This window comes from Muntiacus reevesi, chromosome 4, assembly GCF_963930625.1.
Source record: "Muntiacus reevesi chromosome 4, mMunRee1.1, whole genome shotgun sequence".
In the NCBI taxonomy this organism is placed as follows: domain Eukaryota; kingdom Metazoa; phylum Chordata; class Mammalia; order Artiodactyla; family Cervidae; genus Muntiacus; species Muntiacus reevesi.
In genome coordinates this window covers 108886312-108903586 of record NC_089252.1, presented here as the reverse complement: position 1 = coordinate 108903586, position 17275 = coordinate 108886312, and the positions used below count along the sequence as shown (strand labels likewise).

The 17275-nt window shown below is 40.6% G+C and overlaps 1 protein-coding gene and 1 non-coding gene across 4 annotated transcripts in view; one reads left to right on the top strand and one right to left on the bottom strand.

The window, feature by feature from the left end:
• Positions 1-17275, bottom strand: part of QRICH1 (glutamine rich 1) — a 41967-nt gene that overhangs the window by 10924 nt on the left and 13768 nt on the right. For all 3 annotated transcript variants that reach the window (XM_065933737.1, XM_065933736.1, XM_065933738.1), the window contains one exon: positions 5026-6063. In XM_065933737.1, the coding sequence (XP_065789809.1) occupies positions 5026-6063 (1038 nt within the window). The remainder of the gene's footprint in view (positions 1-5025; positions 6064-17275) is intronic.
• LOC136168114 (small nucleolar RNA SNORA33) lies at positions 1689-1818 on the top strand. The gene has a single exon (XR_010663264.1). It is a non-coding gene; the product is annotated as a small nucleolar RNA SNORA33 (small nucleolar RNA).

Below are 17275 nucleotides of genomic sequence, written 5' to 3'. Positions count from 1 at the left end.
CTTTTTAAAATCTTCCCGTGTAAAAAGGCAATTCTAATGTTTAGTCATGGCCCAGAGCTACTGGCACAAAGCCAGCAGCCCACAGCACTGCTCATCAACCCCGTGGGGATTTTAGTAAAACGTGGATTCTGATTAGAAAGATCTCAGGTGGGACCTGAGACTCTGCATTTCTAAGCAGCCCCCAAGGAAGGGAGCTGGTCTTCAGACTACACTTTCAGTACCAAGTGTCCAGAGTGTTAAACTTAGTTGCACCTTAAAATCATCTGGGCTGCTTTTAAAAAATATCCATGCCTGGGCCTTGTCCCTAGGGATCCTGATTTACTTGGTCTAAGGTGGTGGCCTGCCATCAGTTTTAAAAGCTCTCTGGGTTATTCTAATGTCTAGTCATGGTTTAGAATCATGATGTTCCTTCTCAATAATACTGCTTTGGCTCATAAGGACATTTTCTGAAGACAGGAAGCACTGTCTGAGCTTCCCGCCTCCAAAGCAAAAGCAGTCCCACTCTCAATGGTCTGAAAGCCGAACTGTGCAGACAAAAGGGCAGAGAATGTCCATGACCCTCACAGTACCCGTCAGGCAGGACAGACAGCAACACAGATACAAAGCACAGGTTCTTGGGTCTCACAAACCTGTCTACATTATAAAACAAACCTAAAGGGCTGAAAAATGCCAAATCATTAAACTTGAAGGCTAAGCAATTAATATATGACAAATATATTTGCTTATCAATCAATAAAAGCTATCCTACTAGCTTTGATACAAGATACATTATCAAACAACGAGATAAACAAATACCAGTGCCAGACTCTTAAATGTCTGTCGATCCTGAAGCTGCCCTCCCGACACACTTCTCAGTTCAACCACCATTCTTGGTGAGTCTCCAACACTTTCCCCATTAGGATCTCCAAGTTTGTGGAAATGATTGCTAACTACATGCCCCTAAGCTAGACCACGCCTTAATATACTCAATGGGAACAGTGTATCTCTAACTGAACATCTCAAAGCCACCTCAGACTGCTACGTAGGGAGGGCATTCATCACTGTCCATCCAGAAGTATTCTCTTCAGACTCTCCTCCCTGTGGTTCAATGGCAACACCATCCACCCAAGGAAGAAATCCAGGAGTCTGACAGGATTAGTAGGTGGAAGCAGTGCTTCTCTACTGTCTTATCAGCCAGATTCCCTTCACTGCGCCTCCACTCACTAAATGTAACACTCCCAACCACCCTGACAACCAAAATTCTTCCACACACATTCAAATGTCTATCAGAGGATAGGGGAAATAGAAGTTTCAAACAGGTTGAAAACTACTGATCCAAGTGCACCCCTGGTGTAGAGTTTTTCCTATTTACAATGGAGCCCTTAAAGAATTGGGAAGTGACATAATCCTACATTTCAAGAATATTATTCTTGATCTATAGATAACGGAATAGTGGAAGTAGCTGCTGGTGGCCAAGACCAGGATGGTGACAGTGAAGTGATTTAAGAGATTCTAAGAAGTCTGGTGTCAGAACCAATGTGGCTTGTTGATGAACTCACTGTGAGGAGGAAGGAAATGCAGACTCAAGGACTCTGGGTCTCTGGCTTATATAACTAGGTAGATGATGGTATCATTTTCTGAGATGAATAGTTTTTGATAGTGGTAGAGAAGATGCTAATGAAGAGCTGAGATATCTTTAAAAACGCAGGAAGCCAGCCAAAGAATCTGCTTACCTGAATGTGTTTCTGCAGAAATTTAGAAAATGCTGGCAATAGGAAAGCCATGTTACGAGCCTTAAAGACATTGAGGTCATTAAGGTCCCTGAAAATGGCTACAAGGCATTAAAATGGTGGGGAATACTTCATAAGATGTGCTGTTTTGTTTGTTTTTTTTTAAAGCTTCACTGTTACTAGTAGTGCTAACAACTTGGGAGTTTGTAAATTTTAGTAAAATCACATTTGTTTTTTAAAAAAAAATTAAAAAAAAAAATAAATAAATAAATAAAAACGCAGGTAAATAATAAGTGGGCTGCTGAATGTATAGCAAGGGTTCTAAGGGGAAAGGTACAGTGCAGGGATAAAGAGCTGTGCGTCATTGCAGTACATGGACTGCACACAGGTTAAGACATGGGCTCCAGAACCTGCCTATCCAAGACTGAATGTCAACTCTGCCACTTGCTAAAAGGTGACTTTAATCTCTGTACCTCGGTTTCTTCATTTGTAAAATGGAAAGAGTAGTACACACCTCTTAAGGTTGGTGTGAGAATTAAATGAGTTATTACATGTAACACTATGGACAGTTCCTGGCAAAAGGTGTCAGTGATTATCACCTTCTGCAGTAGTCATCTATAGGATTCTGAAAATCATGGCAATGGACAGAAATCCCCTGGGGGGAGAAAAGAGCATTAGTACTGAGCTCTGAGAAACATCAACGTGTATGGTTCAGAAAGAGGAGATCGAGGCTTCAGCAAAGTCTCCTGAGAAGGACAAATAACCAGTAGGGTAGGAGGAAATAACATGGAAGTCCAGAGGAGAGTTTCAAGAAGGCAGGCTTGGTCTGCTCTGCTGTGTGTTGCTGCGAGTGAGATAAAAACAGACATGCCTGCTGGATCTGGCCATGGGGAGGTAGGTCAATGATGACCTTGACAAGAGCAGACCTGGTAATGAGCTGGAAGAGAAAACTGGTTAGCAAGTAGAGACAGCCTATGCAGATGATGCTTGTGAAAACTCCAGGAATAAAGCAAAGTAGAGAAACAGGGGAACAGACGGAGGTGGGTGTGAGGTCAAGGGAGGGAGGTTTTGCCACAAATCTGGTTTTAAAGACAAATTATAAAAAAACTTTCAAAAAGGGTATGCCAGGTAAAGGAACACATCTGCTCTACCTAGGGTTCAACTCACATCACAGCATAATTATCTTCCCATGGGCTATGAGGGCTCCAAAGGCAGAGGCTGTCTTATTCTCTCTGTTCCCCAGAACCTAGAACATAGCCCAATAAGGGGAGCAAAGGGATATCTGTGGTATAAATGGGTAAGCTAATCTTTCCTGCATGATGGGCATTCTTCCCAAAATTTCTTTTTCTGGCAACAATCCCTGACATATGTCCCTATAAAGGGACATGTGTGTCTCCTTTGCTAAAGGAGATACAGCCTCTGAAGAACACAGGCTTACTAAAATGGACTCTAGAAAAAGACTTTCCAGTTGAAGCGCCCAGATGTGCAAATTACTAGCAGAGCCCGTTAAACAACAAAAGAGCCCTGAACCGCAAACTGGATCATCAGGCCCAGGAGAGCAGAGGAGAGGCCTGACGTGCTCCATCCCTGTGAGCAGAAGTTCAGCACAGCGCACCATGACAAGTCTCTGGGTGGTCTTTCCCACATGTGCATCTATTCCACACACCACTATCTGATTCTTCTGAGTACCATCACTCAGGCAGGATTCTGGAAATTTTTCCCACCACAGACCACACCAACTCTTCACTTTGGGAAGACAGCCCCTTTGCCCCCTCCACTAACTCCTCTCCCACAGTTTTTCCTCCTCTTATGTTAACCTAGGCATATCCCTTGTGTCCACCCCTAGCTCTAAATTCATGCTGCTCCATTCTGTCAATCTAACCTACAAACAAGAGATCAAATGCCAGTTTTTCCACAAAGGTGCTTCTGTTTTAACCCCGAATGATTTCTGAATTCCCAGCCTGACTTTTGTGTGAGTAGTACACATTCACTTCGTTATGTTGCTCTATTAACAGTTTATAAAGAAACGGAAACCATGCGTGCATACTTCCACCAGATTATCAGCCACCTGAAGCAACGACTGTCCTATTCTACTCTTAGGCCTGACAGCTGGATTTTAACAGATCCTTAATAAAGTCACCCAAGATTAACACACTGCTGCCTCTATGAAACCACTCAGTTAGCTTTGGCTTATCCAATCATTTACGGCTTGAGTTTCTGAGTGTGGTCCCTGGTCTAACAGTGCTTTGTTTGTGCCAGCTCCCTTACATGCATTCCCAGAGCACATATGCTGAGGCACATTACCTTCAGCAGTCTCACGAGACCAGAGGCTCTACATCCAGTCTAAATGTCTGCTAGACAAGGGATGAGAAACTTTACTAATAGTCTTAAAAGGTGGATCTATGACAGCCTCAAGAAGACTAACAATTAGCAAAAAGAGCCAAACAATTTTAAAATTAAAATTTCGACAGTTCTTTTAGCAACTTTTCTATAAATCTAAAATCATTTCAAAAGAAAAAGTTAAAAAACTTAGCTCAACACAGGTGCCATGACAGAAAACTCATTAACCATGACTTATCTTAGTATTTTTAAGGAACATAAAAATATCATTGAAAAGTCCCACTTGTCAAGGTCACTTATTTAAGAGTCCCAAAGATGATCACTTTTTTCTTTTTTTCGGCCATGCTACAAGGCTAAAGGATTTCAGTTCTCTGACCAGGGATCGAACACACGCCATCTGCAGTGGACGCACAGAGTCCTAACCACTGGACTACCAGGGAATTCCCAAAGATGATCACTTTTAACAGGCCCACCAGGAAGTCTTTTAGATCTCCTAATTCACCTATACTGTGTCCAGTGTAGTCCATCTTTAGATGACAACTAAAGAAGGAACAATTTAACAGCTTCTCCACTGTAATGAGTTTACAGCCTGTGTGCTCAATTACAGAGGTTCCATTAGATCTGTTCATTTGCAATGCAGAAAGCAGCTTCTGGGACAAAAATAACATTTGGGGTGACCCACTGGTCTCAACCTAGAACTTTACTTTTCCTAAAAAGAGATCACAAAAAAGCACTCCGAACATTTACCCCCCAAAACAGTTTCTGGTCATTTACCTCCAGACACCAGGCTGAATGCCTGCCTATTCCATAGCTTAACCCCTGTTCCCTGTCCCCAATCCAAATTAAAACACTAAATACTATATTACTACTGCAAGGCCAACATCACTCTAGTAAACAAGCCAGAGGTTGCCAGGCACGTTTGGTGTGGCACTGGGCCCCAGGGAGGCAGGCTGCCCTACAGACAAGTCTCACTTACTGAACAAGTAACCTGGAGCTGCTGCTGCTGCTGCTGCTGAGGCGGTGGCGGCGTCTGTTCCTGGGGGGTCTGTTGCTGTGGCTGCTGCTGGGGGTCCCATATATGGACAGTCTGAGCTGTATTCTGATATGTGCCTGCCACGGCCTGCACAGCCACTGGAATGTGGATGTTGCCATTCATGAACTGTGCTGGAAAGAGAGAATTTGCAAGGGTCTGCACTACCTCTTCATGGGAGTTTTTCACTACAGACGTGGTGCCCACCATCTTCTCCTTGTCATCCTCCAGCTTCACAGCTGCCAGGGCTGTGGGTGAGCCACTGACGTGAACTGCATTGTAGGCTTCCTGGGGAATGGCAATGTGGGTAATGCTCTGCTGCTGAGGGTCCCCCCGGGGCTGGGCAGAGTAAACAGGTATGGTCCAAGTTTCTCCTGTAGGGCTAGTAATGGTCCCAGTGGCACTGTACAGGTGGGCACTGTCTACCGTCAGTAAGTCGGGCCTCAAAGACACGTAACTCTGCTGCTGGCCCTGTGGAATGGCCAGTACGGTAGCCACCGGTTGCCCTGAGATGGCGTAGGACACAGTGATGGGCATGTCCACTTTGCGCTTCTTCACTGGTTGGAGGACACTGGCTGTGCCAACCCGCCGCTCCCCTTCCCGAGGTGAGCCCTGCTGAGACGGCGGTGGGGAAAGGGCACCCACAGTCTGGATTTGTATCTGCTGACCCCCAGCAAGAGACTGGCCAGCCACCAGCTGAGCCTGGATCTGCTGGTGCGGGATGTGCTCCTCCGGGATCTCTGGAGCCTGGATCTGCTGGGCCGCCTGCATGTGCTGCACCTGGATCTGGGCCGCCTGCAGCTGCGAAGGGCTGGGGCTCTGCAGAGCTGGGGTCTGGATGGAGGGGGCCGCCGGCTGTGCTGCTTGGCCTTGGATCTGCACCTGGACGTGGATGGGCTGCTCAGCAGGCTGGTGAACGGTGAGCTGCGGGGAGAGCTGCTGAGCCGAGACCTGCTGCGGAGACTGCTGTACCTGTACCTGTACCTGCAGCAACAAGATGCAGCAGTGAGTGAACTAGACAACACGGAGAACCCAGTCCCGAGGGGCAGAGATCTCAGGCAGGAGCCCTGTGTACTGTGAGGAGGAGGGGCTGCCACACCCCAGCCTTCTGAGGAAGCCGTAATCTCTGAACATGCTGTGTTCAGAGCAACACACAGCCACCTGAGCGCACGCAAGACTATCACATGAGAAATATCACAACTTTTGCTCATTTCTTACCTTCTTTTTAAAAGTCACCCCTTTTGTCTTTGCATACTCATATAGTAGTACAAGTATACAATGTATAAATATATACTTAGGTATATATTCAAAAAATAGTTTATCCATGTGGTTAGTGATCGAAAGTGTGGGGACATTGTTCTAAAGGGTCAGAAAGACAAATACATTCCACAGGCATTCAATTCCCAACTCAGGATCAAAACTACTCCCAACACAGACAAAACACAGTAGACACAAAATGCTTGAAATCCCTTTAGGAGACATCTCCAATTTTGCTGCTAAAAGGCAGGCACAGATGAATGATTCTTTAGAGTGCTTATTTATGATATCTTTATTTTATAGGAGAAGTCACTCGATTCCTGATAACTTAATCTAACTAAGGTGACTATATCCCAGACCACACATTTCTGATGATAATGCAGCTCATGTCTTACTGCTGTACTTCAGCAAAAAGAACAGCATGAAAGGATGCTACACACAGTATGCAATTTTAAAACAGACAGTATTTTTCCATCAGACACTTATCTAAATTATTCTGAATGCATGTAGGAATTAGGAAGGTAGAAAATAAGAAGGTAGATCAGTGATTGTATACATCACATAAAAAGAATGAAGTTGGACCTCTTTCTCACATCATACACATAAAATGGGAGACGATCTGAACAGACAATTCTCCCAAAAAGATAAGCAAATGGCTGGCAAGCACATGAAAAGTTGCTCAACATCATTAACTGTCAGGGAAATGCAAAGCAAAGGAAGATACCATTTAAAGCCACTAAGACGACTATAATAAAAAACAGATAACAGGGGTTTCCCTGGCAGTTCAGTGGTCAAGACTTTCAATGAAGCAAGCATGGGTTCCATTCCTGGTCTAGGAACTAGGATCCCAGATGCTGTGTGGCATGGTCAAAAAATAAAATTAAAAAAAAAAAAAACCACACAGTTTTTTAAAGGATAAAAGATACTATAGGCACATATACAAAAAAAAAAAAAAATTGGAATTTTCATGCACTGCTGGTGGGAATGTAAAATTGATATAGCTGCTTTGGAAAAAAAGTCTGGCAGATCATAAAAAAGTTAAACATAGCATATGACAGAGATATGAAAAACAAACCGTATGACCCAGCAGTTGCATTCCTAGGTACACACTCAAGAGAAATAAAAACTATATTCACAAAAAACTGGGACATAAATGTTAATAACAGCATTATTTATAGTAAGTAAAAAGTGGAATCAACCCAAATACCCATCAACTGATAGATAAATAAAATGCAGTACTTCCATACAATAGACTATTGTCTAGTAAGAAAAAAATAAAATTTTGATAAAAAACTACAACACAGATGAACCCTGAAAACATTATGCCAAATGAAGTTAATCACAAAAGACTACATATTGTATAATTCCATTTATATGAATGTCGAAAACAGGCAAATCTACAGAAATAAAGTAGATTAGTGCTTGTCCAAGAGATAGGGATTGGGGGAAATAGAAGTAATGGCTAAAGCTACAAGCTTTCTTTCTGGGGTGATGGGACTGTTCTAAACTTGATGTGATAATGGTTGTACAACTCTGTGAATAGACTAAAAACTATGAAGCTGTACACTTTACATGGAAATGAGTGAATCAATATGAGAATTATATATCAAGAAAGCCATGACTAATTAAAAAAAAAATCATAGGCAAGGAGGAGGTTATATAAACAGCATAGACCTTGAGAGCTGACTTGAATTGCTGCTGTACTTTCCTGGCTACGAGTCCTTGAAGCTTCTGTTTCCTAAGACACAATAAAAAGGGCCTACCTGCTTACCTCCTTACAGACCGGTCATGAGCATGCAATGTTTATTGACATGTAGTAGGTGTTCAAAAAGTTGGTTTTCTTCCTCATAGGCAGTATTTCTTTACACCAGTGAGTCTCAAAATGTAGTTTCCAGGTCAACATCATCATCACCCATGCAACTTGTCAGAAATACAAACTTTTAGGTGGAACAACTGAAACAGAAACCCTAGGGAATGGGATCAGCAATCTGATGCATGTTCAAGTTTGAGAATCAGTGCTTTACACCAAGGATATAAAGGAAAGTATGAAGCCAACTACTAAAGAGCTGCTTTTTTTTTTCTGTTCTCAGGACTCTTTTAAAAAATGACTGAGGACTCAGAAGAGCTTTTGTATAGATAGCAATATTTACTACATTAGAAATTAAAACTAGGAAACTTAGAAAAATATTAATTCATTAAAAATTACCATATAAACCAACATAAACGTCAACATAAATAATAAATTCTTATGAAGAATAACTTCATTTGCCAAAACATTTATAGTAAGAGTTGCATAAAATTTTACATCTTTGCAAATCTCTTTAATGGCTGACTTAATTGAAGACAGCTGGATTCTTTGTACTTGCTTTTGCAGTCTGTTGTGCACACATCACATATGGTCTCTGCAAAGCCCCACTGTACACTCATGAGAGAGAGTGAAAAAGGCAAATAAACATCTTCATATTACAATAATAACAGCTTTAACTTTAAGGAATCACTCATAACACTATAAGAGCAATTAAAATTTCAGAGTGCTAGGAACTACCAATCCCTGAACTACCCTTTAAGAATTACTTTTGTAGAGGTAAATACACAGTATGTTTTTTAACTACATTATTACTGGCTTAGAAACAAAAGTTCAAAAATCTGGTTATTATCATTGAATTGTAGTTCATATTCTTAATGATTTTACTCTATCTCTTTACAATGACTTTTCTTAGAAAGCATTTATCAATATTCAACCTTCCAACAGAAACAAGTTAGCAAAATTCTAAGGAATCAGAACTGAAGACATTTACCCAAATGAGGCATTTACTCAAATCAGAACAAACAGGTAAAAATAATCTGATGCTACTTTATATCCTAAGTAGTTAGAATTTAAAATTAAAAGAGTAAAAGTTAAAGCACTTTCTGACATTTCCTTATCATTATCAACATATTGTATAGGGTATCAATTATATGTTTATAACCTTTACCCATTAAAAAGCATGTCAATAAAAAAAATTAAATATTACTTGTAATACCTTTCAAATCTTTATTTATATAAAAACATAACTTTTTATCTGATTAGGTAATTACTACAGAGTCACTGCAAAATCACTGCAGATGGTGACTGCAGCTATGAAATTAAAAGACGCTTGCTCCTTGGAAGTAAAGTTATGACCAACCTAGACAGCATGTTAAAAAGCAGAGACATTATTTTGCCAACAAAGGTCCGTCTAGTCAAAGCTATGGTTTTTCCAGTGGTCATGTATGGATGTGAGAGTAGAACTATAAAGAAAGCTGAGTGCCGAAGAATTGATGCTTTTGAACTGTGGTGTTGGAGAAGACTCTTGAGAGTCCCTTAGACTACAAGGAGATCCAACCAGTCCATCCTAAAGGAAATCAGTCCTGAATATTCATTGGAAGGACTGATGCTGAAGCTGAAACTCGAATACTTTGGCCACCTGATATGAAGAGATGACTCATTGGAAAAGACCCTGATGCTGGGAAAGATTGAAGGTGGGAGGAGAAGGGGACGACAGAGGATGAGATGGCTGGATGGCATCACCGACTCAATGAGTTTGAGTAAACTCCGGGAGTTGGCGATGGACAGGGAAGCCTGGAGTGCTGCAGTCCGTGGGGTCGCAAAGAGTCAGGCACAACTGAGCAACTGAAATTCACAGTGAAAATCTGTAAACTCAGTGAAGTAAAAAAAGTTATTTAAACTTTACTTGAACTTATGAGGAAATGAAATTAAAAGTGAACTGAAGGAATAGCTGAACTTTGAGTATTTCTTCACTAAGAAGCTCTGACAAGATTCCTCTTAAAAAAAAAAAAAAAAGACAAAAATCTCAGACATTCAGAGGTTGATACTGTCTTTATTAACTGATCAAGGTAGGTAAACTGTCTCAGAAAACAAACTGACAGACTGATACCTTAACAAAAAATTAAACAGAAAAAAAAAGCAGTTTGAAACTTAAGCCTAGATTTGAAGTGATTCTAAAGAAACACAAAAAGAAAAAAGACAATCCCAAAGATATGCATGTACTAGGAAAGTGATGTATTGATGGGGGAGGACATTTCTGGAGAAAGTGAATTTGGTTTTATTGTTTTAGAAAGCACTGTCTCTTACCTTCTATCAATCCCTCATAAATCACACTATATTTCAGTTCCCTTCATACTGGAATCTGTACTTCTCATTCAGCAACCCCCACCACCTTTCCCAGACTTTTTCAATTGCTCTTCTTCCCCCCTGTTGATCACAAGAGATACACTTTATCATCCATCTGGGCTTTTGATGACATAGTATGTACAACGCTAATTACTTTCTTGAGCATTCTGACTTCCTATTTCAACCTAGACAGACTGCATTCTAGGTTTTCTGTACAGACTTAAGATTTAGATTTCAATTCTAAGCTGGTTCTGTTTCTTTTATTCTCATGACTTTAAAAAATTAATTTACTTTTTAATTGAAGGATAATTGCTTTATAGAATTTTGTTGGTTTCTGCCAGACATCAACATCTCATGACTTCTTTCCTAGATTCTTTTTTTGATTGAGTATATTAAGCTTTTCAGGTATGTTTGAATGTGGTCTTCAGATTAGCAGCATCAGCACCAACCTGTAATATGTTAAAGATGCACATTTTCTGGAAATGAAAAAATTGCTGGAGACCTATCTGCATTCCCAAATTCACAGCAGCATTATTTACAATGGCCAAGACATGAAGACAATCTTAAGTGTCCATCAATACAATGACTATTATTCAGCCATAAAAACGGGGGAAATGCTGTCATCTGTGACAACATGGATGAATGGTGAGGGCATTATGCTAAGTGAAATAAATCAGAGAGAGAAAGACAAATACCACATGATCTCATTTATATATTAAAAACCTAAAAAAAAAAAAAAAACCCCAACCAAACTCAGAAAAACAGATCAGATTTATGGCTACTGAGGCAGGGGCAAAGACAACAGGAATTGAATGAAGGTGGTCAAAAGGTACAAACTTCCTAGATAACTAAGTACTAGGGATTTATTTATCTATTTGGCTATATCAAGTCTTAGTTTCGGCATTCGGGATTAGTTCCCTGACCAGGGATGGAACCCAGGCACCCTGAATTGGAAGTACAGAGTCCACACCAGAGAAATTCTGTACTAGGGATATAACATACTACATAACTATAGCTAACACTTCTGGATAGTGAACGTGAAAGTTAAGAGAGTAAATCCTAAGTTCTCACTGCAAAGGAAAAAATGTTTCTTTCTTATTCTGTATATGAGATGATGGATGTTAACTAAACTTATTGTGGTTACCATTTCACAATATATGTAAATGAAGTAATTGAGCTGTACACCTTAAACTTATACAATGCTGTATGTCAACTATATCTCAATAAAACTGGGAGGCGGGGAGATATAAATTCTCAGCAGTGACCCCAGACCAGCTGAATTAGAAGTGGGAGAAGGATGGCCATTTCTGTTTTAAGAAACCCTCCAGGTGATTCTAACGTACCCTGAAGTTTGATAACCAATAGTGTAAAAGTTTTATTGGACCTCACTTGTTTAGGTTCTTAACCTATTTGCAGATGATCATCTGTTTCCTTTTCCTCAGTGTCATTCAGAACCTAAGTAATACAGAGCTCAACACAACATAAGGACTAAGTACTCCAACTAAAAAGCAGTGAGAAACCATGAAGTAATACATGTATTACCCCACTTAGGAATCTTTTCTTCCAATCACTGACGCTAAAAACAGTACATTATCTAACACCATTTTTGAATATTTTTTGTTCTGTTCTGTTTTTGGCTACTTTGAGTATAAAGCCAGTATTTTACGTATATAAGAATAAACCATCTGAGTGGGCTGGGTCAATTTCAGAATTCCATCTCGTAAACAATTTTAAAAATTACTTTATTTCCACAAGAAAAAGAATAAACAATTCTTCTCTCATATTTCCCTAAAGCTGCATTTGTTACACATTTTTAGCAATCACTTAAAATGTAGTTAGTCCATATTACAAAGTGGTCACAAGTTCAAAACACAAAGCGATTTCAAAGATTTGTGCCAAAAAATGGTAAAATAATTCATCAACAATATGCAACTTGAGTAATGCTGAAATAACATATTAGTTTAAATAAAATGTGATTTTATATTTTTAAATGTGATTTTAAAAGGTCAATTTCACCTCCTCCTTCCCTCTTTTTCCATTTAAAAATTTTTTCTTGATATATAGTTGATATACATCTTTCCCTTCTTGTATAAAAGAGGCTACTAAAAATTTTGGAGAAGGAAATGGCAACCCACTTCAGTATACTTGCCTAGAGAATTCCATGGACAGACGAGCCTGGCTACAGTCCATGGGGTTGCAAAAGAGTCAGAAACAACTGAGCAACACACACACACACACACACACACACACACACACACTTTCAGGATAACAAATGTGACACACACACACACACACACACACACACACACACACACACACACACACACACACACACACACACACACACACACACACACACACACACACACTTTCAGGATAACAAATGTGACTTACATTCAGTTCCATCCTCCGAGCCTGGCTACAGTCCATGGGGTTGCAAAAGAGTCAGAAACAACTGAGCAACACACACACACACACACACACACACACACACACACACACACACTTTCAGGATAACAAATGTGACTTACATTCAGGGGGTTGCAAAAGAGTCAGAAACAACTGAGCAACACACACACACACACACACACACACACACACACACACACACACACACACACACACACACACACACACACACACTTTCAGGATAACAAATGTGACTTACATTCAGTTCCATCCTCCGAGTCTCACTGAGGGGGACTCAGGGGGACAGTGCTCAGTGTGCTACAGTCCATGGGGTTGCAAAAGAGTCAGAAACAACTGAGCAACACACACACACACACACACACACACACACACACACACACACACACACACACTTTCAGGATAACAAATGTGACTTACATTCAGTTCCATCCTCCGACTCAGGGGGACAGTGCTCAGTGTGCTACAGTCCATGGGGTTGCAAAAGAGTCAGAAACAACTGAGCAACACACACACACACACACACACACACACACACACACACACACACACACACACACACACACACACACACACACACACACTTTCAGGATAACAAATGTGACTTACATTCAGTTCCATCCTCCGAGTCTCACTGAGGGGGACTCAGGGGGACAGTGCTCAGTGTGCCAGAAGATCCCACTAAGTGAGGAATCACAGCACCTGGGATCCAAATACACCTGCGCCTCTTAACAACTAGTCTGCAAATCCTTGGCAGAACTTCACTGTTCAAAAAAATGCTCTTCTGAAAGTGGTAAAAATCTTTATCCAAGTATCAAACATTTATCAAACTCTTATTATACAAATGAATATAGATATGGTGAGGGAAGAGATTTAAACACGGGTAAAAGGCTGAACATGTTCACTGACAGATAAATGGACAAAAGTGCGATATATATATTTATATATATATAAATAAATACACACACACCAGTATTAGTCATTATAAAGAATGAAATAATGCCATTTGCAGTAACATGGATGGACATGGAGATTACCATATTAAGTGAAGTAAGTTAGAGAAAGACATATATCATATATATCACTTCTATGTGGAATCTAAATATATGACACAAATGAACTTATCTTCAAAACAGAAACAGACTCACAGATATAAAGAACAGACTTGTGGTTGCCAAGGGGGAGGAGGGGTGGAAGAGGGAGTTTGGAATTAGCAAGATGTAAACTATTATATACAGGATGGATAAACAAGGTGCTACAGGATAGCACACAGGAATTATATTCAATGTCCTGTGATAAACCATAATGGAAAAGAAAAAAAAATACATATATATGTGTGTGTAACTGCGTCACTCTGCTATATAACAAAAATTAACATATCATTAATCAACTATACTTCAATAAAATTAAAAAAGAAAAGACTGGACATGAAGGGCCAGAAAAGGCAGCAATAAACGGTCCACCAATCTGAAGTGATGATCAGGATCTCAATCAGCTCATGAAGTGCCAGTGAGAGAGGAGTGATTTTAGTCCTATTTTTGGCTGCAGAATACACATTCTGACTTCTGCCTCCCCCAGGCAGAAGCTGGAATCACTCTTCCAACTTCTGCAGCTACAGTGCAGGCCTGTGACCAAGACTTCCCAATTTAGACACTGCATGAAATCTGGACTCAGAAAGGAGCAACATGAGGCAGCAGGAACCACAACCTCCATTTTCTGGTGAGAGCAGAGGACTGTGGCAGAAATGGAACAGGCTGGCATAGCTCCCCGTGAGAGACCGCAGGGGACAAGGACCTGTGCCCAAGGGTGTGGCTGCACGTCTGGCAAAGCCAGCCAGCAGTGTGACCCGAGTCCTTTCCAAAACCCATGCTCTGACCCTCCTGTGAATGCCCTGAGCTAACTACTGCCCTTCAGCCAATTCTTCTGAGTGAACTAGCAGGAAGGAGGTGGGGAGTACTGCATGATACTTGTAACTAAAAGTCAAAACTCAGAAGGATACAGAAAATATAACAAGTTGGAAACTTTAAAACAGTATTCACCTTAGAAGAGGAAGATGTGCAGAGCAGTACTAGAGATCTGAACTGCACCTGTAATATTTTATGTCTTTTAAAAAAAAATGGCAAACGGCCAATACAGCAGGAATACTTGCTATAAATATTGTCTGGATACTTTTCAAATGTCTGAAAAGCAACTAGGGCCCTAGGTAGGAATGGAACTAATGAGGAGGAGAGGAGGAAGAAAAAACAACAGTAGCTATGATTTATTTATTGTAGGCTTACTATGTGCCAGGCAGTGTACTTAAGACGTAGCATTTTATGTAATCCTTAAAATAACTACAACATAAATTATTTTATTTCCATTATGTAGATAAAGAAACAGACTCAGAGAGACTCAAATTACCTGCCTGTGACCACATATCTAAAGCATCAGAGGAGGATCAAACTCATGTTTGTCTAAGAGCCAAGCCTGGCTCTAATTACCTTCTTCCTCACTCTCAGCAACTCTACATGGTGGTGAGGGGTTAGGGACTGACTATACCAGCACAGAGGGAATGTGCAACAGCAAAAGAGGAAGAGGGATAGAAGTTGGGATGACAAATGAGGAAGAGCTGCACTTTGATCTATGAACCTTGAGATCTTTACTTTTAACAAGAGAGTCAAGTGCTGAGAAATCCCCTTCCTCAAAGCATCCTTCATTGAGTAGGACCAGACTGAACCAGCCTTATCTGAAGCCTCAGTTCCTGCCCTGGAGAAGTGCAGGGAAGAAACAAGCAATTCTGTGGGTGCTAAGTAGAATCAGACTCCTAGAATACACCAGAGGGTCTTCTCTCTGGCACACAGATTTAATTCCATGTGGACACTTCAGGAAGTACCCAAGTCAAGAGGGCATTTGAACGTAAAGTTCCAAATGAACCATTTTCACCTAGCTCAGGCAGACCTATCCAGAACAGGAAACTTAAACCTTTCCTAGTATTGTAGAAACTGTTAAGGTATTTACATGAGAGCTCTACCTTTTGCCTTAAGATAGTACCTCTCTTGTCTTAAATAAACATATGCTACTTGATATAATGAGAAATAACAACTTTTGGTCTTTTCTCTGATCCCTCGTCAGAGCTCCTAAGACCTTTGTAACTCCCGAAGTGATAATATAAATGCTAGGACCATATTATGTTCTAAAGAGGTGACTCTCAGTGGGTTCCTGGATGAGGGCTCATCACCTCAAAGACCAAGCTATGACTAGAAACTTGATACTTTCTGCCCCACCCCTCAATCTCTGGAAAGGGAAGAGGGACTAGAAACTGAGTTACTAATTGATCATACCTACATGATGTAGCCTTCATAAAAATCCCCAAAGTAAGAGGTTTAGGGAGCTCCTGGGTTGGTGAATACATCCATGTGCCGAGAGGGTGGTACACCCCAATTCCATAACAAAAGAAGCACCTGTGTTCACAACCCTTCAGGACCTTGTCCTACGTGTATCTTTATCTGGCTGTTCATCCGTATCCTTTATCATTTCCTTAATTATATAAGAAACTGGTAAATGTGTTTCCCTGACTTCTGTGAGCTGTTCCAGCAAATCATCAAACCCAAGGAGGGATAGTAAGAACCACAATTTATAGCCAGTTAGTCAGAAGTACAGCTGAGATAATCCGGGACTGGCAGCTCTGAAGTGGGCGGGGGCACTTGTGTGAAACTAACCCCTGAACTTGTGAGGATCTGACACCAAATCCAAACAAAGAGTGTCAGAACTGAACTGAATTATACGCAAACGGGCTGGTGTGGAGAACTGGTCGTTGAGGAAAAAAACACACACACATTTGGGGGCCAAAAATGTTGAGTGTGGTAGAAGCAGAGACTAAATGTACACAGTGAGTTTTTTTCTGACAGTTACTCTAATTAACCTCTGACATATTCCTTTGTCTCCCATCAATTCACTAGAACTATTCTAGGGATATAATTACTTTGTCAAATATTATGTGGCTGCTTCTAGGCTGGAAAGATGAGAAATTTATGGGGGCAGAACAAACTCTCTGGGATGGTGACAGATGGTTTTAAAAAAGCAATCTAATTTTATCACTTTTTTTTTTAAGGTAATCTAGAAAACTGCCTCTGTCCTCAAGGCAATAAATTGTTTTGAAATTTCAAATGATGTTAATATAGGCATAATTTTACATTCTTATCAAAAGGGTTAGGTTGAGACACAATATTATGGGGCAAAGAGTCTTTTAACACTTGAACTGAGAGGTTCAGCTCCGACTTTCAGTGAACACGTCACCTCTCTAGTCTCATCCTTTCACTCACTGCACTCTAGTTACACAGCCATTTGCCGTCTTTTCAAACAAGCAGGCTCCAACCTTAG